General features: G+C 41.9%; 1 protein-coding gene across 1 annotated transcript; it reads left to right on the forward strand.

Annotated features, from left to right (window-relative positions):
- The first annotated feature begins 1,983 nt into the window (after nt 1-1,983).
- Nucleotides 1,984-26,152, forward strand: prokr1b (prokineticin receptor 1b). Its single transcript, XM_014154809.3, has 2 exons — nt 1,984-2,453; nt 25,325-26,152. Exons 1-2 carry the CDS (start codon nt 1,984-1,986, stop codon nt 26,034-26,036), a joined length of 1,182 nt encoding a protein of 393 aa, XP_014010284.1. The 3' UTR covers nt 26,037-26,152.

The following is a 26,152-nucleotide window of genomic DNA, read 5'->3' on the forward strand; positions in this document are numbered from 1 at the left end:
AGCAAGTCAGTATTCTGGATATATTTTCAGTTTCTTATGTATCAAAGTGGTGGTCTTTTTGAGAGACAAGTTTAAATGTTACTTTCCACAATGGTAAATCTTTGCAAAATGTAATTTACACTGCGTTGTTGAATAATGTACCCCAGTGACGGATTTCTTTGGTTTTCTCTAGCCCACTTCCACTTACTTATTTCATTCAAAGAGGTTTAATGGAATGGAATCTATTTCTCATGTTGAAAACACATGTAGGAAAATACCTTGTGCGTGCGTTGTCGTGTTTTTGTAGCCTATCAGTCAGGATAGCTCTTCACAACACAGTGGTGCAGCTTCAGCTCATTAAATATTATATAGGCCAATAACATTTTTAAAGTTAAAGCTTTAATCTTAAAATGTCTGTGTGATGCTTAATTGGACAGTGCATAAGTCCTAATTTATATTGTTTTCCATTGGTGTGAGAGAAAGATCGGATGTTTTCTGCACTTGATAATTGGACATAGCCTAACAGTCTAATCATGGAAAAGTACAGATGTAAATTGAGTCAGCTGGAACTCCAAAGGTGACAGGTATGCCATGGTTCATTATAAAGTAGGGCTAAATGATCTAGTCCCAGTGGTTTGGTAAAGAGAGACGAGCAGGTTTGTATAAGAAGCCATTTAATGCAATATTCCACCTCCTCACTTTTTCAAGGTGTAATTAGTGAACTCAGTTTGTATTTAATTGCATCAAGTGATTATTTAATCTGTTGATTTGCATATGTGTCCATGATTGTTGCTTTATTTTGCCAACAGCTTTAAATTGTATTATTTGTGTGATTGGACACTTTTCTCTCTATCTATCTATCTATCTATCTATCTATCTATCTATCTATCTATCTATCTATCTATCTATCTATCTATCTATCTATCTATCTATCTATCTATCTATCTATCTATCTATCTATCTATCTATCTATCTATCTATCTATCTATCTATCTATCTATCTATCTATCTATCTATCTATCTATCTATCTATCTATCTATCTATCTATCTATCTATCTATCTATCTATCTATCTATCTATCTATCTATCTATCTATCTATCTATCTATCTATCTATCTATCTATCTATCTATCTATCTATCTATCTATCTATCTATCTATCTATCTATCTATCTATCTATCTATCTTCCCCCAACCACTCTGTCACTTGCTTCCTGTCCTCTGCCCTCCACACACACTCTCTCTCCCTTACCAAGAGTGTTGATGTTGTTTCTGGAGGGCTTGTCTATTGAGTCAGTGTTAAGCCTTTTTTCTGAGTGTTTCATAACACTATTGTGCGTTGGATGGTGTCCAGGTCATTACAGCTGGCTCATATTCCACGTTATTATTCCAACAATGAGAGTAAATTGGCAAATTCTCTTTCAGCTTTGTCTATCTCCTGACCACAAATCACTCTGACGCAATGTCCATTCATGTGGATTGAAGTGAATAATTTTACAACATACTTGTTAGGTACTTAACCCAGGGTTTCTCTTCAATAGAGAGCAGACTGGGGGCAAGAATCTGTGTCATTGACCAATAATAAAACTGATGAACAGAAAATATTGTTATAGCGGTTTTCATGATTATTTTACCAGCTCTGCAATGTCAACAGGGGCACCCACAAGATGCTACATTTATTCATGCTTATTTGATCCGGGGAGCATGTTTGCTTCTGAAATCAATGTTTAATGAGTTTTCACACATTCTCTGGTCTCTCTGTGAGTCTAAGTTGAGAACAACTGTGTTGCAGGTCAGTGGAAGATGTTCTCTTGGCTGTCTGAGTGACAAGTGGGATCTTCTCTACCCTCCAAAAGACCCTCCCTCATCCACCTCCATAGTTCCTGCAAGACACTGACACCATGACCCAAACATCTTCTGAAATGGTTCCTTGAAGACACTGAAATAATTTAGAAAGAAAACACAAATTAAAACAAGAAACCTAAAACTTATTGTGAATTCACCATGGGAGATCCCAACATCAGCCAGCTGGCTGCGGTGTACGCTGAGACCCCTGGCCACGTGCTGGGAAGTAGCGAGCTGGACCCGTTTACGGATAACTACGACACAGACTACGGTATTCCAGACAACGAGATTCCCGACACTACGCAGGGCACAGCCTTCTTCATTGCCACCATCGTCATCGCCATGGTGCTCATCTGCATTATGCTCGTCTGCGGTGTTGGCAACTTCCTGTTTATCGCTACTTTGGCACGGTACAAGAAGCTACGTAACCTCACTAACCTGCTCATAGCTAATCTGGCTATATCTGACTTCATAGTGTCAGTGGTGTGCTGCCCGTTCCTGGTGGATTACTATGTGGTGAAGCAGTTGTCCTGGGACCATGGCCTGGTGCTGTGTGCCTCCGTCAACTACATCAGAACTGTGTCTCTCTACGTGTCCACTAACGCACTGCTGGCTATCGCTGCAGACAGGTGGGTTAGTGCCTCATCCCCTTTTATTGGTGTTTTTCAATGACAGGTGTGTGTGTGCGCGTGTGTCCACTAATTGCCTTGCACTTGTCAGGATTTTTATCTTGTTGAAGGCACCTTGCCCCTTGTGTCAGCCTTGTAGCAATCAATAAGTGACTTAGCTAGCATAGTCTGCCATCAAAGTCAGTGTCAATGTCTCTAAATTGTCCCCTGTAAGTGTCTTCCTTCCTTTGTTGCAGCTTCATTAAATAGTACCCGCAAAACACCAGTCTCAACGTCAACAGCGCAGAGGCGACTCCGGGATGCTGGCCTTCTAGGCAGAGTTCCTCTGTCCAGTGTCTGTGTTCTTTTGCCCATCTTAATATTTTATTTTTATTGGTCAGTCTGAGATATGGCTTTTTCTTTGCAACTCTGCCTAGAAGGCCAGCATCCCGGAGTCGCCTCTTCACTGTTGACGTTAAAACGGGTGTTTTGCAGGTACTATTTAATGAAGCTGACAGTTGAGGACTTGTGAGGCGTCTGTTTCTCAAACTAGACTCTCTAACTTTCTTGTCCTCATGCTCAGTTGTGCACCGGGGCCTCCCACTCCTATTTCTATTCTGGTTAGAGACTGTTTGCTCTGTTCTGTGAAAAGAGTAGTACACAGTGTTGTACGAGATCTTCAGTTTCTTGGCAATTTCTCGCATGGAATAGCCTTCATTTCTCAGAACAAGAATAGACTGACGAGTTTCAGAATAAAGGTCTTTGTTTCTGGCCATTTTGAGCCTGTAATCGAACCTACAAATGCTGATGCTCCAGATACTAAATTAGTCTAAAGAAGGCCAGTTTTATTGCTTCTTTAATTAGCACAACTGTCATGTATACTCCCTCTCCGGCCTCTAGGTCATCAGGCTGCTGATTATCCTGCACACCTGTCACCATTGTCAAGCGCACCAGCACCTCATGACCTCATTATCTTCCCTATACAGTGAGGGAAAAAAGTATTTGATCCCCTGCTGATTTTGTACGTTTGCCCACTGACAAAGAAATGATCAGTCTATAATTTTAATGGTAGGTTTATTTGAACAGTGAGAGACAGAATAACAACAAAGAAATCTATAAAAACGCATGTCAAAAATGTTATCAATTGATTTGCATTTTAATGGAGGAAATAAGTATTTGACCCCTCTGCAAAACATGACTTAGTACTTGGAGGCAAAACCCTTGTTGGCAATCACAGAGGTCAGACGTTTCTTGTAGTTGGCCACCAGGTTTGCATACATCTCAGGAGAGATTTTGTCCCACTCCTCTTTGCAGATCTTCTCCAAGTCATTAAGGTTTCGAGGCTGACGTTTGGCAACTCGAACCTTCAGCTCCCTCCACAGATTTTCTATGGGATTAAGGTCTGGAGACTGGCTAGGCCACTCCAGGACCTACATGTGCTTCTTCTTGAGCCACTCCTTTGTTGCCATGGCCGTGTGTTTTGGGTCATTGTCATGCTGGAATACCCATCCATGACCCATTTTCAATGCCCTGGCTGAGGGAAGGAGGTTCTCACCCAAGATTTGACAGTACACGGCCCCCGTCCATCATCCCTTTGATGCGGTGAAGTTGTCCTGTCCCCTTAGCAGAAAAACACCCCCAAAGCATAATGTTTCCACCTCCATGTTTGACGGTGGGTATGGTGTTCTTGGGGTCATAGGCAGCATTCCTACTCCTCCAAACACGGCAAGTTGAGTTGATGCCAAAGAGCTCATTTTGGTCTCATCTGACCACAACACTTTCACCCAGTTGTCCTCTGAATCATTCAGATGTTCATTGGCAAACTTCAGACGGGCATGTATATGTGCTTTCTTGAGCAGGGGGACCTTGCGGGCGCTGCAGGATTTCAGTCCTTCACGGCGTAGTGTGTTACCAATTGTTTTCTTGGTGACTATGGTCCCAGCTTCCTTGTGATCATTGACAAGATCCTCCCGTGTAGTTCTGGGCTGATTCCTCACCGTTCTCATGATCATTGCAACTCCACGAGGTGAGATCTTGCATGGAGCCCCAGGCCGAGGGAGATTGACAGTTCTTTTGTGTTTCTTCCATTTGCGAATAATCACACCAACTGTTATCACCTTCTCACCATTCCGCCCATTCCAGCCTTGTGTAGGTCTACAATATTGTCCCTGACATCCTTGGAGAGCTCATTGGTCTAGGCCATGGTGGAGAGTTTGGAATCTGATTGATTGCTTCTGTGGACAGGTGTCTTTTATACAGGTAACAAACTGAGATTAGGAGCACTCCCTTTAAGAGTGTGCTCCTAATCTCAGCTCCTTACCTGTATAAAAGACACCTGGGAGCCAGAAATCTTTCTGATTGAGAGGGGGTCAAATACTTATTTACCTCATTAAAATGCAAATCAATTTATAACATTTTTGACATGCGTTTTTCTGGATTTTTGTTGTTGTTATTCTGTCTCTCACTGTTCAAATAAACCTACCATTAAAATTATGGACTGATCATTTCTTTGTCAGTGGGCAAACGTACAAAATCAGCAGGGGATCAAATACTTTTTTCCTTCACTGTATCTGTCACTCCCCTTGGTTCTTTCCTCAGGTGTTATTAACTCTGTTTCATGTCGCTGCGTTGTTTGTGTTTCGTGTTTATTGTTTTCTTTATTTACTAAAACACTCACTCCCTGTACTTGCTTCCCGAGTCTCAGAGCACTAGTTACAGAATAACACCTCACCTAAGAGAAGCATCAGTGTTTTTTTTGTGACAGCGTAAATGACATTGGGTCCGTGGCCGTTCCAGGCTCTCATGCCTCAGCCAGATCGCCAGGCTCCGCTGCCTCAGCCGGCTCATCGGGCTTTCACGCCTCCGCTGGGTCGCCAGGCTCCCCTGCTTCCATCGGCTCGTCAGGCTCTCATACCTCATCCGGATCGCCAGGCTCCCCTGCCTCAGCCGGTCTGGCAGGTTCCCGCGCCCCAGCCGACTCGACAGGTTCCCACGCCTCAGCCGGCTTGACAGGGTCCCGCGCTTCAGCAGGGGTGACCGGTCCGCTCCTGATCCCCGGGTTTGTCCCCTTTGTCGGCATCCTGCGGCATGAGCCGCGCGTCGGGGAGGGGGTACTGTCACGAATATACTCTCCGGCCTCAAGGTCATCAGGCTGCTGATTATCCCACACACCTGTCACCATCGTCAAGCACATCAGCGCCTCATAACACTCACCTGGACTCCATCACCTCCTTGATTATCCTCCCTACATCTGTCACTCCCCTTGGTTCTTTCCTCAGGTGTTATTGACTCTGTTTCATGTCGGTGCGTTGTTTGTGTTTTGTGTTTATTTATTAAAACACTCACTTCCTGTACTTGCTTCCTGACTCTCAGCGCACTCGTTACAACAACAGTTTTCAGCTGTGCTAACATAATTGCAAACGGGTTTGCTAATGATCATTTAGCCTTTACAAATGATAAACTTGGATTAGCTAACACAACGTGCCATTGGAACACAGGAGTGATGGTTGCTGAAAATGGGCTTCTGTACGCCTATGTAGATATTCCATACAAAATCTGCCGTTTCCAGCTACAATAGTCCTTTACAACATTTAACCTCTATGGGCTAGGTGGGACGATTTCGTCCCACCTACTCAACAGCCAGTGTAATCCCGTGGCACGTTATTCAAATTCCTCAAAAATGCAAAAACTTCAATTTTTCAAACATATGACTATTTTACACCATTTTAAAGACAAGACTCTCATTAATCTAACCACACTGTCCGATTTCAAAAAGGCTTTGCAACGAAAGCAAAACATTAGATTACGTCAGCAGAGTACCCAGCCAGAAATAATCAGACACCCATTTTTCATGCTAGCATATAATGTCACATAAACCCAAACCACAGCTAAATGTAGCACTATCCTTTGATGATCTTCATCAGATGACAACCCTAGGACATTATGTTATACAATACATGCATGTTTTGTTCAATCAAGTTCATATTTATATCAAAAACCAGCTTTTTACATTAGCATGTGACTAGCATGTGACTAGCATTCCCACCGAACACTGCCGGTGAATTTACTAAATTGCTCACGATAAACGTTCACAAAAAGCATAACAATTATTTTAAGAATTATAGATACAGAACTCCTTTGTGCAATCGCGGTGTCCGATTTTAAAATAGCTTTTCGGTGAAAGCACATTTTGCAATATTCTGAGTAGATAGCCCGGCCATCACAGGCTAGCTATTTTGACACCCACCAAGTTTGGCACTCACCAAACTCAGATTTACTATAAGAAAAATGTTATTACCTTTGCTGTCTTCGTCAGAATGCACTCCCAGGACTTCTACTTCAATAACAAATGTTGGTTTGGTTCAAAATAATCCATAGTTATATCCAAATAGCGGCGTTTTGTTCGTGCGTTCAAGACACTATCCGAAAGAGTAAATAAGGGTGACGAGCATGGCGCAATTCGTGACAAAAAAATTCGAAATATTCCATTACCGTACTTTGAAGCATGTCAACCGCTGTTTAAAATCAATTTTTATGCCATTTTTCTCATAAAAAAACGATAATATTCCGACCGGGAATCTGCGTTTAGGTAAACAGACGAAAGAAAATAAAGCATGGGGTCGACTCGGGCATGCGCCTAAGCCCATAGTACTCTGATCGGCCACTTGCCAAACGCGATAAAGTGTTTCAGCCAGAGGCTGCCTCGATATCGTTCAGCTTTTTCCCGGGCTCTGAGAGCCTATGGGAGCCGTAGGAAGTGTCACGTTATAGCAAAGATCCTCAGTCTTCAATAAAAAGAGCCAAGATGAAACACAACTTTTCAGACAGGCCACTTCCTGCATGGAATCTTCTCAGGTTTTGGCCTGCCATATGAGTTCTGTTATACTCACAGACACCATTCAAACAGTTTTAGAAACTTAAGGGTGTTTTCTATCCAAAGCCAATAATTATATGCATATTCTAGTTACTGGGCAGGAGTAGTAACCAGATTAAATCGGGTACGTTTTTTATCCAGCCGTGTCAATACTGCCCCCTAGCCCTAACAGGTTAACAATGTCTGATATTTTGATGATATTTTAATGGACAAACAATGTGCCTTTCTTTCAAAAACAAGGACTTTCTAAATTACCCCAAACTTTTGAACGGTAGTGTACAAACTTTCCAGAAAGCCACAGGTTGGTTTGATGGAGTTTCTTACATACAGTTTCCACCTTTCAAATATTTTCTAAACAAACTAAAAGAGAGAGGAGGAAAGTAAGCTATTGGGGCACGTCTTTAATAAAAGATCAGCCTGCTGTACAGAAAATAATCGACTACACTCAGGCGGCATTTAGCTGCTTTATTTGTTCCTCATCAAAAAGACCAGTCTCATTTTTTCTTTGCTTGAACACCATATTTTATGTCCAAAACTGTATCAAAACGGTATTGTGAAAGAAGAATGTTGTATACAATTTTGTTCATGTCAATGGCTTGTGTCTATATTCATAGTCCTCTGAATTAGCCACAGCAGCAACCATTGCAAATTCAATTTTAGCCAATTTCTTTTTTTTTACTCCCCTCGATGTACTTTGAACATTTCATGACTCCAGGACCAACAAAATGTCTTTAAAATAGCTTCTGACGTTTCATAATTGGCCTTGCAAAGACGGGCATCTATTGGTAGATTGGAAAAAACAAAGCAGACATTGAATATCCCTTTAAGCATGGTGAAGTTATGAACTATACTTTGGATGTTGTATCAATATACCCAGTCACTACAAAGATAGAGGCATCCTTCCTAACTCAGTTGCTGGAGAGGATGGAAACCGCTAAGTGATTTCACCATGAGGCCAGTGGTGACTTTAAAACAGTTACAGAGTTTAATTGTAGTTACTCCACAATATAAACCTAATTGAAATAGCGAAAAAAATTAAGCCTGTACAGAGTACAAATATTCCAAAACATGCATTCTGTTTGCAACAAGGCACTAAAGTAATACTGCTAAAAAAATCATTTTCGTCCTGAATACAAAGTGTTATGTTTGGGGCAAATCCAATGTAACACATTACTGAGTACGACACTCCATATTTTCAAGCATAGTGGTGGCTGCATCAGCTAGGGTATGCTTGTAATCGTTAAGGGCTGGGGAGTTTTTCAGGTGAAAAAATACATGGAATGCAGCTAAGGAGAGGCAAAATTGTAAAGGAAAACCTGGTTCAGTCTGCTTTCCACCTGACACTGGGAGACTATTTCCCTTTTCAGCAGGACAATAATCAAAAACACAAGGCCAGATCTACACTGGAGTTTCTATCCAAGAAGACAGTGAATGTTCCTTAGTGGCCAAGTAACAGTTTTGACTTAAATCTGCTTGAAAATCTATGGCAAGACCTGAAAATAGTTTTCTAGCAATGATCAACAACCAATTTTATAAAGCTTGAAGAATTTTGAAAATAATAATGAGCAGATGTTGCAGAATCCAGGTGAGGAAAGCTCTTGGAGACTTACCCAGAAAGACGTACAGCTGTAATCACTGCCAAAGGTGATTCTAACATGGGTGTTGAATATCTATCTAATCAAGATATAGTAGTGTTTGTCTTAAAAAAAAATTATTTTTTTTTACAAACGTTAGGATTTTTCTTCCACTTTGACATTGGAGTATTTTGTGTAGATCATTGACAAAAAAGACAATTAAATCCATTTGAATCCCAGTTTTTAACACAACAAAATGTTGAAAAAGTTTGAACACTTTCTGAAGGCACTGTATCTTACAAGAGACCACTGCTGGGGAGTAGTGAACTGTATGTAGTGCAACTAGTAATATAACTAGTTTCTTGGTGGTAGTTGAACTAAATTCAAATGTATGTAGTGTTTTAAGTACTTATTGTTTTGCTATGTAGCGGTGTAGATAACTACTGGAACAACACACTACATTTTTTGCAAAAATAAAATATGGAGGAAGTAGGCAATAATTTCCTTTCTTTTTTGGCATCAGACCTGCTGCCTAATTCTCACTTGAAATATCGATTTTCTGTTTAATAGGCTAAATTACAATATTATGTTAACATATGACCCCAAAGTGATCTGTCTTGCAATTTGTTGTAATTGACATTTCAGATTTACATATGAGAATTTTTCAAAGTAACTTTAGTTAAGTCAACTATATTTTTCTTAAGGGTAGCTTAACTTCTTTCATTGTAAAGTAGCTGGTAGCTTGGTAAGCTATATTTTTAGAGTAGCTTCCCAAACACTTCAAGAGACTAAGTCAAAGGTCACACCATTTTTTTTTACATTTACATTTTAGTCATTTAGCAGACGCTCTTATCCAGAGCGACTTACAGTAGTGAATGCATACATTACATTTCATACATTTTTTTTCTGTGCTGGCCCCCCGTGGGAATCAAACCCACAACCCTGGCGTTGCAAACACCATGCTCTACCAACTGAGCTACAGGGCTGAGAAAAACATTTGTTACATTTGTTTATATTTGCCATCAACTCAACAAGGGATGTTGTACAATTGGCATTTTGGCAGTAGGCTGTTTTCATTCAAGTGTGGTGCAAGCTCTTGAACATATCTTAGAGCAGTATTTGTGGAAATTGCTTTTGAAATAAGAATTGAGTGAATGCCAAGGGTGTGTTATACAACCAACAATCAAATTACCATCTGGACTCTGGAGTACTCCTTGGAGATCCACAACAATGCAACAATTACCTAGAACTGTTTCTGGGAACATGTTGTGCATGTCTACACCCAGTCAGCAGTCGACTAGACATAAATGACCATGTGTGCTGCGATTCAGCCCTCTTAATGTATAATGTTAATTAGAATCACGCTCAGCATCGTGTACATATTGACTTCAGTTGATAACATGTTGTCCATTTGTTGAATGGATTCTGATTTCTACAGCTACCATTTCATTGCCCAGGGCTTTGACTGAACACTGTATGAGAAGTGTATAACACACTGTTATTGCTTATACTCTTATGGTAATAGTAGCTTTACATAAGTTTCGTCATATTTTGGTTGTGACTGCATCCTCCACTATATCACAACAACTTTGAAGCCACTGTGAGTCTAAATGATTTTACCAGCTCTGCTCACCATGGAGTGGCCCTACTCTATAGAGGGCTTGCAGTTGACGTACATCACCTCCTGGCGGCCATGTTGGAAGACCATCGCATTAACGATAACAGTGCCTAAAACTCGTTGATTCATCACCACGGTCATTTTCTGTGCAGTATTTGGCTGCTCTAACAAGTCAGGAAATCATGAAACACATTTGGTGACACCAAGGAGAAAAGACTCAAGAACTGTCTGAAAGTGAAGAAACCTTTTTGCCCGTCAAGACCTGAACCCAGACAGCTGTCAGTACAGGGTCTATGATAATTTAATCACTGGTAAGTCAAGTCTGATCAATTTCGAGTTTAGTTTAGCTGCTATGTTAACCCAGTGTTTTAACAACATCACCCAAAATGATCTAGCCAGATAGCTTTTAGTCTAGTTATTAGCATGTGTCGCGTGAGTTTCAAGTTTTTGCGAAGCAATTTGTTTCACCATAAAAAACACACATTTATATCAAAGGATTGCATGCATCTATCCTCGCATTTGCAGACTAATGAAAGCTACTATTCCTAATGTGATGAGTAGTTTGGATAGTCATAATTTAGGTTATTAATGAGTATGTAGTGGCATAAGTTATGTCTATAGGCTATATCAGAGACATTTCTTTACTTTGCACAAGAAAAATGTGGCCTTTGATAAATATTTCAGACACTTCTACCACACTTTCTACCACACTTGACAGGAGACATTAGCAGAGTCATTTTTAATTCAATGGTAGCCTAGGCCTACTCTGCTGACACTGACAAAAGATAAATTAAAACAACCTTGTCTTGAATGTAACCATGTAATCTAGGCCAATAAAATGAGGTCCATTGAGCCTGGAGGGGGACATTATTGTCAGAAATACTCCAGTGGCACTGACCCAATGATATTTTGTTGAGAACTTTATTTATAAGAGGGGATATGTATGGACATTACAGTACAAATGCCTCAATGGGACAGGACACCCTGCTGTGTTGACTATTGGTTGTTCCAGCCCAACAATAGATTTAATCTTTATTAGTGGTGTTGGAGGGCCAGTAGGAGGCACTCTTTCCTCTGGTCTAAATGCCCCAGGATAGTGATTGGGGACATTTCCCTGCGTATGGTGCTGTCTTTCGGATGGGTCGTTAAATGGGTGTCCTGATTCTCTGTGGTCACTAAAGATACCTTGGCACTTATCGTAAGAGTAGGGGTCTTAACCCTGGTGTCCTGGCTAAATTTCCAATCTGTCCCTCATTCCAATCATACCATCATGGTCACCAAATCATCCCCAGCTTCAAATTGGCTCATTCATCCCCCTCCTCTCCCCTGAAACTATTCCCCAGGTTGTTGCTGTAAATGAGAATGTGTTCTCAGTCAACTTACCTGGTAAAATAAAAATAAATAAGACACTAAAACACCTAAATGAGTTAAGCACAACCAAACAATTAGGAGCCCTGATGGTATAGGTAACCTGAAGAAGTGATATTCTAAAATCAGGTGTGCTTTTCATTTGTTTATGTACTGTAGGTTTACCAACTGTCCTCTATCAAGACACCGATGTCGACTGGATTCCCAGTGTGAAGATGAACAATGCTGCAGCAGCATCAGTTTCTACTTCTACTACTTCGTTCTTTTCCAGATATGAAAGGGGACATCCCTCAGTTATACAATATGGTTGTCAAATGCTGTGCTTTGGTCAATCTGAATGATTCTGTTGTGCCATTTGAGTAGAGATCACCTTCACCTTGTTGTCATGACACAAAATCGGTATGAATCCAGTATATTCATGTAATTTGGAACAGCATGTAAAAGACTATTGTTTGATATTGTAAACATATTTTAATAGTTGGCTATATTGTTGTATGGGTGATACCATTCTACTTATTCTGCTCCAGCCATTACCACGAGCCCGTTCTCCTCAATTAAGGTGCCACCAACCTCCTGTGTTCCACGTGCCACTCAGACCTCCTGGAAAAAAAGTATCTCACATTGAACTTAGTGGTAGTAGTAGTTGTGTGCATGTTTTAAGATAAGGATCCCATCTCTCCTGTTTCCAGACATTTCACCACCTAAACTACACGGGTTGGATTTGCACAAAACAATTTCATGTCAGCACAAGGCATGTGCAACATCTAGTATAATGATAAGCCACATTGTCTACTGCAGTGGTTCCCAAACGTTTTATAGTCCCGTACCCCTTCAAAGATTCAACCTCCAGCTGCGTACCCCCTGTAGCACCAGGTTCAGCGCACACTCAAATGTTGTTTTTTGCCATCATTGTAAGCCTGCCACACACACACTATACGATACATTTATTATACATAAGAATGAGTGTTTTTGACACAACCCGGCTCGTGGGAAGTGACAAAGTGCTCTTATAGGACCAGGGCACAAATAATAATATAATAATAATCAATAATTTTGCTCTTTATTTAACCATCCTACTGTCGTGTCTTTGGCTATGCCGGATTAAGTGATATGACATGCTAACTTATAAAATGATTTCTCTGTAATTAATATTACCTGATTAAGCTAATCATGTAAATGTAATTAACTAGAAAGTCGGGGCACCACGGAAGAACGTTTATAGAGCTGTTATCTTCCGAATAAACTCTTAAAATACTTAGTAATATTTTACCTCGATAGCAGTCAATATTAACCCTTGTCTTATTTTCAGTCTCATAATGAAAGTTGTAAGTTCTTGGCTATCTTCACGAACCCTGGCTAACAAGTTGAATCAGCAATACAAAATTGGGTTTAATTATTTATTTACTAAATACCTAACTAATCACACAGAATTACAAATACACAGAATACAATGACGTCATACAGAAAACGTCCTGGTGGACGGAACCTGTATCATGGCTGGTTACACAAAGGAAAGGGGGTTGGGCTTGAATGAAAAGCGGGAAGATTTAGGAACAAAGAAACAGCAGCTATGCTATCGTAAATACATTATCTTATGCATTCTAAATTACCGCCCATTTGGAAAAGGAAAATGCAATAAATATTTACTCTGAGCTGCGCTTCGGTAGATTGGTCGTAGATGCTGGCCGGGTTGGCCAACAGATCTTCCTGGCCGGAAGAATGTCAATGGTGGTCATTTGGATACGTGGTGGTATCTTCGTCTGGTTGTTAGACTGGATCCGTCGTCCGTCCTTTCCTAGCCCACGTAACTCAACGGCTAGGAAGTAGCACTTCTGTAGTGAATAAGCTCAAAGTTCATACCAGTTCATACCAGAGCTCACGCCGAGGTTGGCTTAGTTCTGTACTTGACATGTGTGTCCTTCTAACGTAGAGGCTGCAGACACTTTCCTTATGAAAACCCAAATCTCTCATTCGGAAGCTAAAATTACATTTCATCTCCTAACAAACATTTTCAATATCAAACATTTCAATTGCATAACAATTCCATGTGACTCTGATAACTAGAGGGCGTATACTTTCTCAGATACAGTTTATGTCGTCCTGTCATCAGTCATAATGTCTCAGATGACAACCGAACTGACATACATACTCATTACGTTCCCAAGCATATTTCCAACTGGTTTTATTAACAAAATATGTGGTACCTTTCCCCATTTGTTTGATGTTCCCAGACTCTCTATATTTAACACAGGCTATTCAAGTCCTTCAGTAGATTCAGAGAGGGGAAGTGGTAAAAGGTATTTATGGGGGGGGGGGTCATAAACCTTACCCACAGGCCAACGTCATGACACTACATATAAAACTGTGAAAATTGTGAATAACTCACCACAGGTTAATGCAGACAGAGAAGAGCTCCAACTTCTTAATCATAGCCTCAATTTTGTCCCACACATTGAATATAGTTGCGGTGAGTTCCTGTAATCCTAGATTCAGATTATTCAGGTGAGAAAAAACATCACCCAGATAGACCAGTCGTGTTAGAAACTTGCCATCATGCAAGCGGTCAGACAAGTGAAAATTATGATCAGTAAAGAAAACTTTAAGCTCGTCTCGTCTATATTCAAAATAACATGTCAATACTTTGCCCCTTGATAACCTGCGTACTTCTGTATGTTGTAAAAGTTTTATTGCATTCAGCAGAAAATACACGAGAGTTCAGGGGCCTTCACTGTAGAGTCCAACATGTCTTTCAAGCTGTCAGACATTCCTTTGGCAGTAAGAGCCTCTCGGTGGATGCTGCAGTGTACCCAAGTGGCGTCAGGAGCAACTGCTTGCATGCGCGTTACCACTCCACTATGACTCCCTGTCATGGCTTTTGCACCATCAGTACAGATACCAACACTTCATGACCACCAAAGTCCATTTGATGTCACAAAGCTGTCCAGTACTTTATTAAAAATATCTTCTCCTGTTGTCCTGGTTCCCAGTGGTTTGCAGAAGAGGATGTCTTCCTTAATCGACCCCCCATAAACGTAACGGACATATAACAAGAGCTGTGCCTGGCCCGCCACGTCTGTTCACTCATCCAGCTGTAACGCATATAATTCACTGGCTTGTATGCGAAGCAGTAATTGTTTCAAAACATCTCCTACCATGTCACTGATGTGTCATGAAACAGTGTTGTTTGTTGAAGTCATTGTCTGTATAGTTTTTTGGGCCTTTTCCCCCAGCATTGTCCCAGCCATATCCGCGGCAGCAGGAAGAATTAATTCCTCCACAATAGTATGGGGCTTCCCTGTCCTAGCCACTCAGTAGCTCAACATATAAGACGCTTCAAGCCCCTTCTTATTAATGGTATCTGTTGCTTTTATACATGTCTTACTACTCGAAAGTAATCTTAATTCTTGCTCAAAAAACTCCCTTGGCTTATTTTTCAAATTGGCATGTTTTGTTTCTAAATGTCTGCGCAAGAGTGAAGGTTTCATTGAGTTGTGAGATAGTACTTTTGCACATATAACACACTGTGGCTGAGGAAAGGTACTACTCTCAATATAAGTGAACCCCAAATCAATGTAGTTCTCATCATATTTGCATCTCTTCGATGGTCCAACATCCATGTCTGTTGTTCGGTGCTTTCCCGGGTAAGGGGGCAGTAACTCTTCGGCTGCATCGGATTCCCAACTGTCAGTGTCCATGCTAGCTGGGCTAACAACAAATGTACAATTACTGATGCTAGCATTGGAAGTGTTCGTGGAAGCAGAACAACTTGTGTCGTCGACAGGTGCAGGTGTAGTACTGCTGGTAGTAAGAGTACTTCCAGTAGAGCTGGTATGTGTCTCTATGGATGTGGGCCTTACTTTTTTTAACCATTTATCCATTTTTTAGCAAAAAATGAGCAGCAGCTACGTTTGGCTACATACGGACCGTTAGTGGAATTCCCGCGAGAGGGAGGCTACCTGTATTTGACATTGTGTTGTTATTTTGATGAACACTAGATGGTTTAATTTTATTTTTGGCAGTGAAACGAGGCTACTCAGGCGAGAAAAAAAAGTCACCCAAATGTATAGCCCCGTTGGAAAATCTAAACGGACTGTTTGAAAATGTGAGATATATATTTTTTTTTTTATTAATAAAAAAATATATTGTCAGTCACATTTTTATTTAGCATACCCCCTACAGCTACTGCCCCATTACGCGTACCTCAGTTTGGGAATACCTCGTGTACTGGTATCGTTTTTAAAATGAGAACATATAGCTCAACAAAATGTAAACAATGTATGAGTTAAGCTATTCCCTGCTTCAGATGCACAATGTCAAGGGGTGCATTGCAGATGCCCATAAGGCTAATCTCAGGGTTTCCTAAACTCAGTCCTCGAAGGGGTGCACGTTTTGGCTTTTGCCTTAGCACTACACAGCTGAGCTGATTCAAATAATCAACTAATCATCAATCAATCAAATGTATTTATAAAGCCCTTTTTTACATTTGCATATGTCACACAATGCTATATAGAAACCCAGCATAAAACCCCAAACAGCAAGCAATGCAGATGTAGAAGCAGGCTAGGAAAAACTCCCTAGAAAGGCAGGAACCTAGGAAGAAACCTAGACAGGATCCAGGCTCTAAGGAGTGGCTAGTCCTCTTCTGGCTGTGCCAGGTGGAGATTATAAAAGTACATGGTAATTTAAGGCCAGATTGTTCTTCAAGATGTGCAAACGTTCATAGATGACTAGCAGGATCAAATAATAATCATTGGTTGTAGAATGTGCAACAGGTCAGTACCTCAGGAGTAAATGTCAGTTTGCTTTTTATAGCCGAGCATTGAGGTCGAGACAGCAGGTGCGGTGGATAAAGATCAAGCTTGGATAATTTGAATCAGCTGGGTAGTGTTAGTGCAAAAACCAAAACGTGCACCCCTTGGGGTCCTGAGGACAGAGTTTGGGAAACTCTGCGCTAATGCCATCATACTGTAGGGCCAGTGGTCCGGTGCTCAAGTACCCCCAACAGTACACATTTTTATTGTATTCCCAGACAAGCACACCTGATTCAACTTGTCAACTAATCATCAGACTCTCAATGAGTTGAATCAGGTATGTTTGTCTGGGCCTGCAACAAAAATGTGCTGTTGGGGTACTAAAGGGCTGGAAAACCACTGCTGTAGGCTTATGGCTGTACTGGCATTGCACGCCATTATCAGCTGCAAAATGGGTTCACATGGCTGATATCCTGAAAAAAGAGTGACAATCAAATAAAACTAATAAAAGAGTTTACAACTGTACGAAAAGTAAGTTAATGTTAATCTGAGAATACAACACAGACAAATTAGTGGCAGATTCCCTTATCCGCTTTACTGCCGAATTGTGAGCTGTGATTAATCAACATTGACACTGTTCCACTTGAATAATAGTTTTAAGTTAACAATTAAACAAGTAAACACTTCAGAATCAAAACTTTCATATAATTTCACAAGTGTACAAGTAATCTAACTAATATGTAAAGGTTATACATAGTAGAGTTACAAGTAGGCTAAAACATAACTAAAACGTAATTTCCTCGCGCAAACTGCAGCGATAGTGGTCGATCAGGGCCCTGTCGTTCCATCCCGCTCCGGAGGCCAGGGTCTGAAAGTCCAAAGCGAACTCCTGTGCACTCTTCATCCCCTGCCGCAGGTGGAAAAGACGTTCACCCGCCGCTCTGCCCTCGGGCGGGTGGTCGAAGACTGCCCGGAAACGACGGGTGAACTACTCAAAGTGGTCCAGCACCGCATATCCTTCCACTCACACGGCGCTGGCCCACTCCAGGGCTTTCCCCGAGAGGCATGAGATGAGGGCGGACACCCTCTCACGTCCCGAAAGAGCCGGGTGGACGGTTGCCAGGTATAACTCCATCTGCAACAGGAAACCCTGGCAGTGGGCAGCCGTCTCATCGTACTCCCCGGGGAAGGTGAGGCGAATCCCACTAGAACCGGGGGAGGGGAAGTGCAGGGGGAGTGAATTGTGGAGGCCCTTGTTGTGCTGGTGGAGGTGCTGGATGAACTCTCCATCTCTCCCAGCGGTCCATAGCTTGGACGACGCGGTCCATGGCAGCGCCGAGATGGTGGAGCATCACTGTGTGTTCCTGGACACGCTCCTCGATCTCCATACCAGGGGCACCTGCTCCTGCTGACTCCATATTCGGGTGCGTAACTGGTGGAAGGGAAGTCAGACGCAGGAGAGCAGAACTAGGTAATAGCCAGAGCAGTTTAATTCCAAAACCAACGGCATCAAGAAAATAACAACTTGGGTACAAAACCCGACACGCACTAGTCCACATGTGCACAAGCACTTACAAACAAACAATACTACACAAAGACATGGGGGGAGAAGAGGGTTAAATACACAACACGTAATGAGGGAATGAAAACCAGGTGTGTGGGAAAACAAGATAAAACAATTGGAAAATGAAAAATGGACTGGCGATGGCTAGAAGACCGGTGACGTCGACCGCCGAACACCGCCCGAACAAGGAGAGGAACCGAATTCAGAAGAAGTCGTGACATCTACTTTCTTCACTGCCTCAGCATATAACTTCTGCACTAGTCTAACCCTGGGACCTCAACCTTGCTCTCTCGCACTGGACATTTCTGATCCCCAGCCCATGGTCACCCCTACAATTAACACATACCATTACTTTCCCCAATGCTACACATTCCTTTGTCTCATGCCCTTCTGCACACTTCTCACAGCTACAGTAGGGACCTTCCTCCTACACACTGCTGCCACATGCCCATAAGCTTGACACCTGTAACAATGTAATGTATTTGGCACAAAAGCTTGTATGGGATAACTTATGTATCCTAACATGCCTTTGTCGGGCAAAGACTCAACATCAAAACTCAAAGGAACAGACAATGAATTTTCTGTTTCACCACTCACACCCCTCTGTCTGCATCGCACTAAATGACGAGCATCACCGCTACCCCGTAATCAGTCATTTCAATGGCACCCTTTTCTTGAGAGCAAAACAATTCTCATCTCTTTTCCCCATTCGTTTAACGTGAAGCGCCTGTGCCCTCTGACCAGCAAAAACACAAACTATTTATATAAGACCACTTCTGGATACCTTCACTGACTCCACAGCACCCAAATCTGTTTTCACCCACCCTGAAACCACAAATGGATCAGCCAAAAGGCAAGGATCCACTTTTTCCCAAAATTTCACAGAGGGTCTTTATTCTGACCCTCGGTGCAAGACCCTTGGAGTAAAACAAGGTTGTCCACTATCGGCATATCTGTTTATTATGGCCATCAAAATGTTAGCTATTTAAAATCATATTCAACAAAAAATATATAGAGGGCCTAGAAATACAGGGCTTAAAAACAAAGGTGTCATTGTATGCTGATGTCACATCCTGACCAGTATAAGGGGTTATTTGTTATTGTAGTTTGGTCAGGACGTGGCAGGGGTATTTGTTTAGAGTGTTTCGGGGTTTGTTGGGCTATGTGTTTATGTAGAGGGGGATTGTTTAGAGTGTTCTGTGGTTTTTGGTTATGTTCTATGTTAGTATATTTCTATGTTCTGGTCTAGTCTTTCTAGTTCTATGTTTAGGGTTATTGGTTTGACCTTCAATTGGAGGCAGCTGTTCCTCGTTGCCTCTGATTGAAGGTCCTATAAGGTCCTATATGGTGTTTTTGTAATGGGTTTTGGGGGTAATTGTTTTTGCACTGCTGTGTTTAGCCTGCAATACTGTGCGTCGGTTCGTTTTCTTGTTAGTTAAGTGTTCAATAAAAGTTAAAATGAGCACTCAACCCGCTGCGCCTTGGTCTACTACATACGACGACCGTTACAGCTGATGACATAAATTTCTTCTTAAATCCGCAATCTGGATCCCTGCACAGCCTCAATGTGGATCTGGATTACAATCAAACTATGATAAAGTGTACCATATTACGCATTGGATCGCTAAAAAATACAACTTTTAGGTTTCTGTGTAGTTTACCAATAAAATGGTCTGACGGTGAAGTGGACATACTCGGTATTCATATCCCTAACGAAATAAAGGAACTTACTACAACAAATTTTTACAGAAAGTTAGCCAAAATAGATAAGCTCTTGCTACCATGGAGAGATAAATACCTGTCTATTTGTGGAAAAATCACCCTGAGTAATTATTTAGTCATATCCCGGTTTACCTATTTACTTATGGCACTGTCTACGCCGAACGATTTGTCTTTCAAATTATTTGAGCCAAAAATATTTCACTTTATTTGGAATGGCAAGCCAGACAAAATAAAACGGGCTTATTTATATAAGAAAAATGAGTTTGGGTGGCAAAAATGACTAAATATTAAAGTGTTAAACCTCTCACTAAAAGCATCAGTCATACAAAAGTTATACTTAGACCCGAACTGGTTCTCCAGTAGATTAGTAAGAATGTCTCATCCCTTGTTCAAAAATTGTCACTTTCAGTTAATTGAAAATGGAACCTTTTTCACAATATCGCCCTTTCTAAAACAAGACATTCAAAGCTGGTTGCAATTCCAGTTTCATCCTCCAGACAACACAGAACAAATAATATAACAAATTATATGGTTAATTTCAAATATAGTAATTGATAAAAAAAAAACATTATTTATGGAAATCCAATTTTTTGAAGTAATTATCTTTGTTAAATATTATGAATAGGAAAGGTGGAGTTATGTCACATGTGAAGTTAACAAACATACTGTATATGGAAATGTTTGCTCTCTCCAAAATTACAACCAACTGATTGCGGCATTACTGCAAAAATGGAGGAGGCAAGTGGAAGGGGGAGAAGGTAGGGAACATGTTTGTTTGGCAAAATTAGCACACAAAAAAAACATGAATAAAAAAATATATCCGATTTTTACTTGAGGACCAAAATGTTGACCGCGACACCATACAGGTTACAAAATAGCTGGTAAGAGATTTTCGATGTGCCGATTCCATGGCACCTGGTTTATGAACTGATACGCAAAACAACGCTTGATTCAAAACAGAGGGATAGAATCATTTGATCATTTGATCACTTATTTTCTGGTTACAGGTACGGGAATATATAAAAAATTAATCCTGCAATAGCACTGTTGGGGAATTTGGAAAACCATCGTCAATCAATCAACAATATAACAATAATTTTAGCAATTTTTTAAATCTTTAACTTACAATCTGTATACAGTATACTATGCAATTAGACAGGTTCAGAATTTATGTGAAACATCATAGCACAGTAGAAAAATATATGACACATGGAAATCATAAGAGGGTGGTTTACAAAGATAGATGGGATGGAATGAGAATAGATGAGAGGTGGGTTTAAAAGCTCATTTTGACCAAAAACATGATTTATAATATAAGTATAGACAGTATAAGTACTATCTATCTAGATGTAACATATATCAAAATATCAAATACCATTATTCTTGCTATGTAATTATTGTAAAAAAGGGCCATGTATGTAAAATGTGTGTAGAATACACTACCGTTAACATAATTGCAAAAGGGTTTTCTAATGATCAATTATCCTTTTAAAATCATGAACTTGGATTATGCTAACACAACGTGCCATTGGAACTCAGGAGTGATGGTTGCTGATACTGGGCCTCTGTGCATTATCAGCAACCATCACAACATTGACAATGTTTACACTGTATTTCTGATCAATTTTATGTTATTTTAATGGACAAAAAAATGCTTTTCTTTCAAAAACAAGGACATTTCAAAGTGACCCCAAACTTTTGAACGGTAACAGCAAAGTTTACTTTTGGAGGGCCCAAAAAATTATAATAACAATAGAAAAAACTATTGGCCTATAGCAAATGCAGCATATGGTATACATTTTTCACATGCAAATAGCACTTTTCGGTAGTGCTCAAAGCATAGCATTCCATGAGAGCAACACAGCAGAGTAGGATAATACAGTGCCTTCAGAAAGTATTCACACCCCTTAACTTTTTCCACATTTTGTTTTGTTACAGCCTGTGTTGCATGTACTCACTCTGTGTGCAATTAAGGGGAATTTAATCTAAAAGTAACTGAAAGTAATCAGGTTATGTTATTGATTACAATTTCGGGCAAGTAACTAACGGATTACATTTAGAAAGTAACCTACCCAACCCTAAATTATGACAAGGCTGTTTGAAATGTACTAATAGCCCAGCTTAAGTTTTTCCTGGAAGATAGAGTGGAGATTGACCATATTGGAATAAGCAAAGGTTTGATTGTACCATCAAAGGAGCATTTACCCTATTTACCCTGGCTGATAGCCTGACGAGGTACGATCACGAATATCCTACCAACGGGACATCAAAAACTGTAATATCCTATGTTTCACGGAATCATGGCTGAATGACGACATGGCTATTCAGCTAGCGGGATGCATGCTGCACCGGCAAGATAGAACAACACACTCCGGTAAGACGGGGGGGGGGGGGGGGGGGGGGGGTCTTTACCACCACAGACAGATGCTGGCACTAAGACCGCACTCAATCAGCTGTATAAGGAAATAAGCAAACAGGGAACCACTCACCCAGAGGCAGCACTCCTAGTGGCCGGAGACTTTGATGCTGGGAAACTTAAATCAGTTCTACCAAATTTCCATCAACATGTTAAATGTGCAACCAGAGGGGAAAAAATTCTATATCACCTGTACTCCACACACAGAAACACCTACAAAGCTCTCCCTCGCCCTCCATTTGGTAAATCCGACCACAACTCTATCCTCCTGATTCCTGCTTACAAGCAAAAATTAAAGCAGGAAGCACCAGTGACTCGGTCTATAAAAAAGTGATCAGATGAAGCAGATGCTAAACTACAGGACTGTTTTGCTATCACAGACTGGAACATGTTCCGGGATTCTTCCGATGGCATTGAGGAGTACACCACATAACTTACTGGCTTTATCAATAAGTGCATCGAGGACGTCGTCCCCACAGTGACTGTACGTACATACCCCAACCAGAAGCCATGGATTACAGGCAACATTTGCACTGAGCTAAAGGGTAGAGCTGCCGCTTTCAAGGTGTGGGACTCTAACCCGGAAGCTTACAAGAAATCCTGCTAATCCCTGCGACGAGCCATCAAACAGGCAAAGTGTTATTACAAGGCTAAGATTGAATCGTACTACACCGGCTCCGAGGATCGTCTTATGTGGCAGGGCTTGCAAACTATTACAGACTACAAAGGGAAGCACAGCCGCGAGCTGCCCAGTGACACGAGCCTACCAGATGAGCTAAATCACTTCTATACTCGCTTTGAGGCAAGCAACACTGAGGCATGCATGAGAGCATCAGCAGTTCTGGACAACTGTGTGATCACACTCTCCGTAGCTGACGTGAGTAAGACCTTTAAACAGGTCAACATACACAAGGCTGTGGGGCCAGACGGATTACCAGGACGTGTGCTCCGGGCATGTGCTGACCAACTGGCAGGTGTCTTCACCGACATTTTCAACATGTCCCTGATTAAGTCTGTAATACCAACATGTTTCAAGCAGACCACCATAGTCCCTGTGCCCAAGAACACAAAGGCAACCTGCCTAAATGACTACAGACCCGTAGCACTCACGTCTGTAGCCATGAAGTGCTTTGAAAGGTTGGTAATGGCTCACATCAACACCATTATCCCAGAAACCCTAGACCCACTCCAATTTGCATACCGCCCAAACAGATCTACAGAGGATGCAATCTCTATTGCACTCCACACTGCCCTTTCCCACCTGGTCAAAAGGAACACTTATGTGAGAATGCTATTCATTGACTACAGCTCAGTGTTCAACACCATAGTACCCTCAAAGCTCATCACTAAGCTAAGGATACTGGGACTAAACACCTCCTTCTGCAACTGGATCCTGGACTTCCTGACAGGCCGCCCCCAGATGGTGAGGGTAGGTAGCAACACATCTGCTATGCTGATCCTCAACACTGGTGCTCCCCAGGGGTGCGTGCTCAGTCCCCTCCTGTACTCCCTGTTCACCCACGACTGCATGGCCAGGCATGACTCCAACACCATCATTAAGTTTGCAGACGACACCACAGTGGTAGCCCTGATCACCGACAATGACGAGACAGCCTATAGGGAGGAAGTCAGAGACTTCGCCGAGTGGTGCCAGAATAACAACCTATCCCTCAACGTAACCAAGACTAAGGAGATTATTGTGGACTACAGGAAAAGGAGGACCGAGCACACCCCCATTCTCATCGACGGGGCTGTAGTGGAGCAGGTTGAGAGCTTAATGTTCCTTGGTGTCCACATCAACAACAAACTAGAATGGTCCAAACACACCAAGACAGTCATGATGAGGGAACGACAAAGCCTATTCCCCCTCAGGAAACTAAAATGATTTGGCATGGGTCCTGAGATCCTCAAAAGGTTCTACAGCTGCAACATCGAGAGCATCCTGACTGGTTGCATCACTGCCTGGTACGGCAACTGCTCGGCCTCTGACCGCAAGGCACTACAGAGGGTAGTGCGTACGGCCCAGTACATCATTGGGACTAAGCTGCCTGCTATCCAGGACCTCTACACCAGGCGGTGTCAGAGGAAGGCCCTAAAAATTGTCAAAGACCCCAGCCACCCCAGTCATAGACTGTTCTCTCTACTACTGCATGGCAAGCGGTACCGGAGTGCCAAGTCTAGGACAAAAAGGCATCTCAACAGTTTTTACCCCCAATCGATAAGACTCCTGAACAGGTAATCAAATGGCTACCCGGAATATTTGCATTGTGTGCCCCCCCACGTACATTCATGTACATACTACCTCAATTGGCCCAACCAACCATCCTCATCTCCATCCCTTCTGCCTACTTTGCCTCCGTGACCATGTACCCTCATGGCTAACCGGGCTATCTGCATTGTGTCCCACCCACCACCCGCCAACCCCTCTTTTATGCTACTGCTACTCTCTGTTCATCATTTATGCATAGTCACTTTAACCATATTTACATGTACATACTACCTCAATCAGCCTGACTAACCGGTGTCTGTATGTAGCCTCGCTACTTGTATAGCCTCGCTACTGTATATAGCCTGTCTTTTTACTGTTGTTTTATTTCTTTACCTACCTATTGTTCACCTAATACCTTTTTTGCACTATTGGTTAGAGCCTGTAAGTAAGCATTTCATTGTAAGGTCTACACCTGTTGTATTCAGTGCACGTGACAAATAAACTTTGATTTCATCTACTAAAGATATTCAACCACTCTAGGTGGAGCATGGAAAACTGTTAATATATTTTCATTGGAATTTTTGTTTGTTCCTACAGGAGCAGCTCAAAATTGTTTATAGATCCCACTAGGATTGGTTCGCTCATAATGTCATGCACCTTGGTTAAATTGAAAGGACTAGCGAGAGTATACTTTTCATTTGCATGTGTCCTAGTAGCCTGATGAAAATATATACTGACAAAAATATCCTTTCTGCTAGTTTTTATGTACCTTAATACACCCTCTCCTCTGTCCTCAGGTACATGGCCATCGTCCATCCTCTGAGGCCTCGTATGAAGTACCAGACGGCCTACTGTCTGATCACTGGTGTCTGGGTCGTACCTATCCTTATCTCCATCCCTTCTGCCTACTTTGCCTCCGAGACCATGTACCCTCATGGCGGTGCCAGCACCTCTCAGAACACCCACAAGACCTTCTGTGCCCAGATCTGGCCTGTGGACCAGCAGGCCTACTACCGCTCCTACTTCCTGTTTATATTTGCCCTGGAGTTCCTTGGGCCCGTTTTTGTCATGGCGATATGTTACGCACGGATCTCCCGTGAGCTCTGGTTCAAGAGTGTCCCGGGCTTCCAGACGGAGCAGATCCGGAAGAGGTTGCGTTGTCGGCGGAAGACAGTCATGGTCCTGATCGGGATCCTGACATCATACATTCTGTGCTGGGCACCATATTACGGCTTCACCATCCTACGCGACTTCCACCCAACGCTCATCTCCCGCCAGAGGAACTCCCTGGTGGCCTTCTACATTATTGAGTGCATCGCCATGAGCAACAGCATGATAAACACCTTCTGCTTTGTCAGTGTCAAGAACAACACGGTCAAATACCTGAAAAGGATTGTGCTGCTGCGCTGGAGGTCCACCTATGCTCCCAGTAAGACTGTGGATGAGACAGACATCCGGACGTCCTCCATGCCGGTGACCGAGGAGGTCAAATGCATTCGCCTGAGATGAACGAGGAGACACCATTTTGAAACATTCAGATCTTGTGATGTCTTTGTTGGTGTTTTGGCACAACAGAAACTTTTACAGAAACAACAGAAACTTATGTTAATATTGTTTTATGACAT

The sequence above is a fragment of the Salmo salar genome, chromosome 18, assembly GCF_965601325.2.
Source record: "Salmo salar chromosome 18, fSalSal1, whole genome shotgun sequence".
NCBI lineage: Eukaryota > Metazoa > Chordata > Actinopteri > Salmoniformes > Salmonidae > Salmo > Salmo salar.

Excerpts from the sequence above, each read along its gene's own strand:
- prokr1b (XM_014154809.3), top strand. The coding sequence starts at position 1,984 with ATGGGAGATCCCAACATCAGCCAGCTGGCTGCGGTGTACGCTGAGACC. Across the intron at positions 2,454-25,324 it reads CTGGCTATCGCTGCAGACAG|GTACATGGCCATCGTCCATC; the intron begins GTGGGTTAGTGC and ends CTCTGTCCTCAG.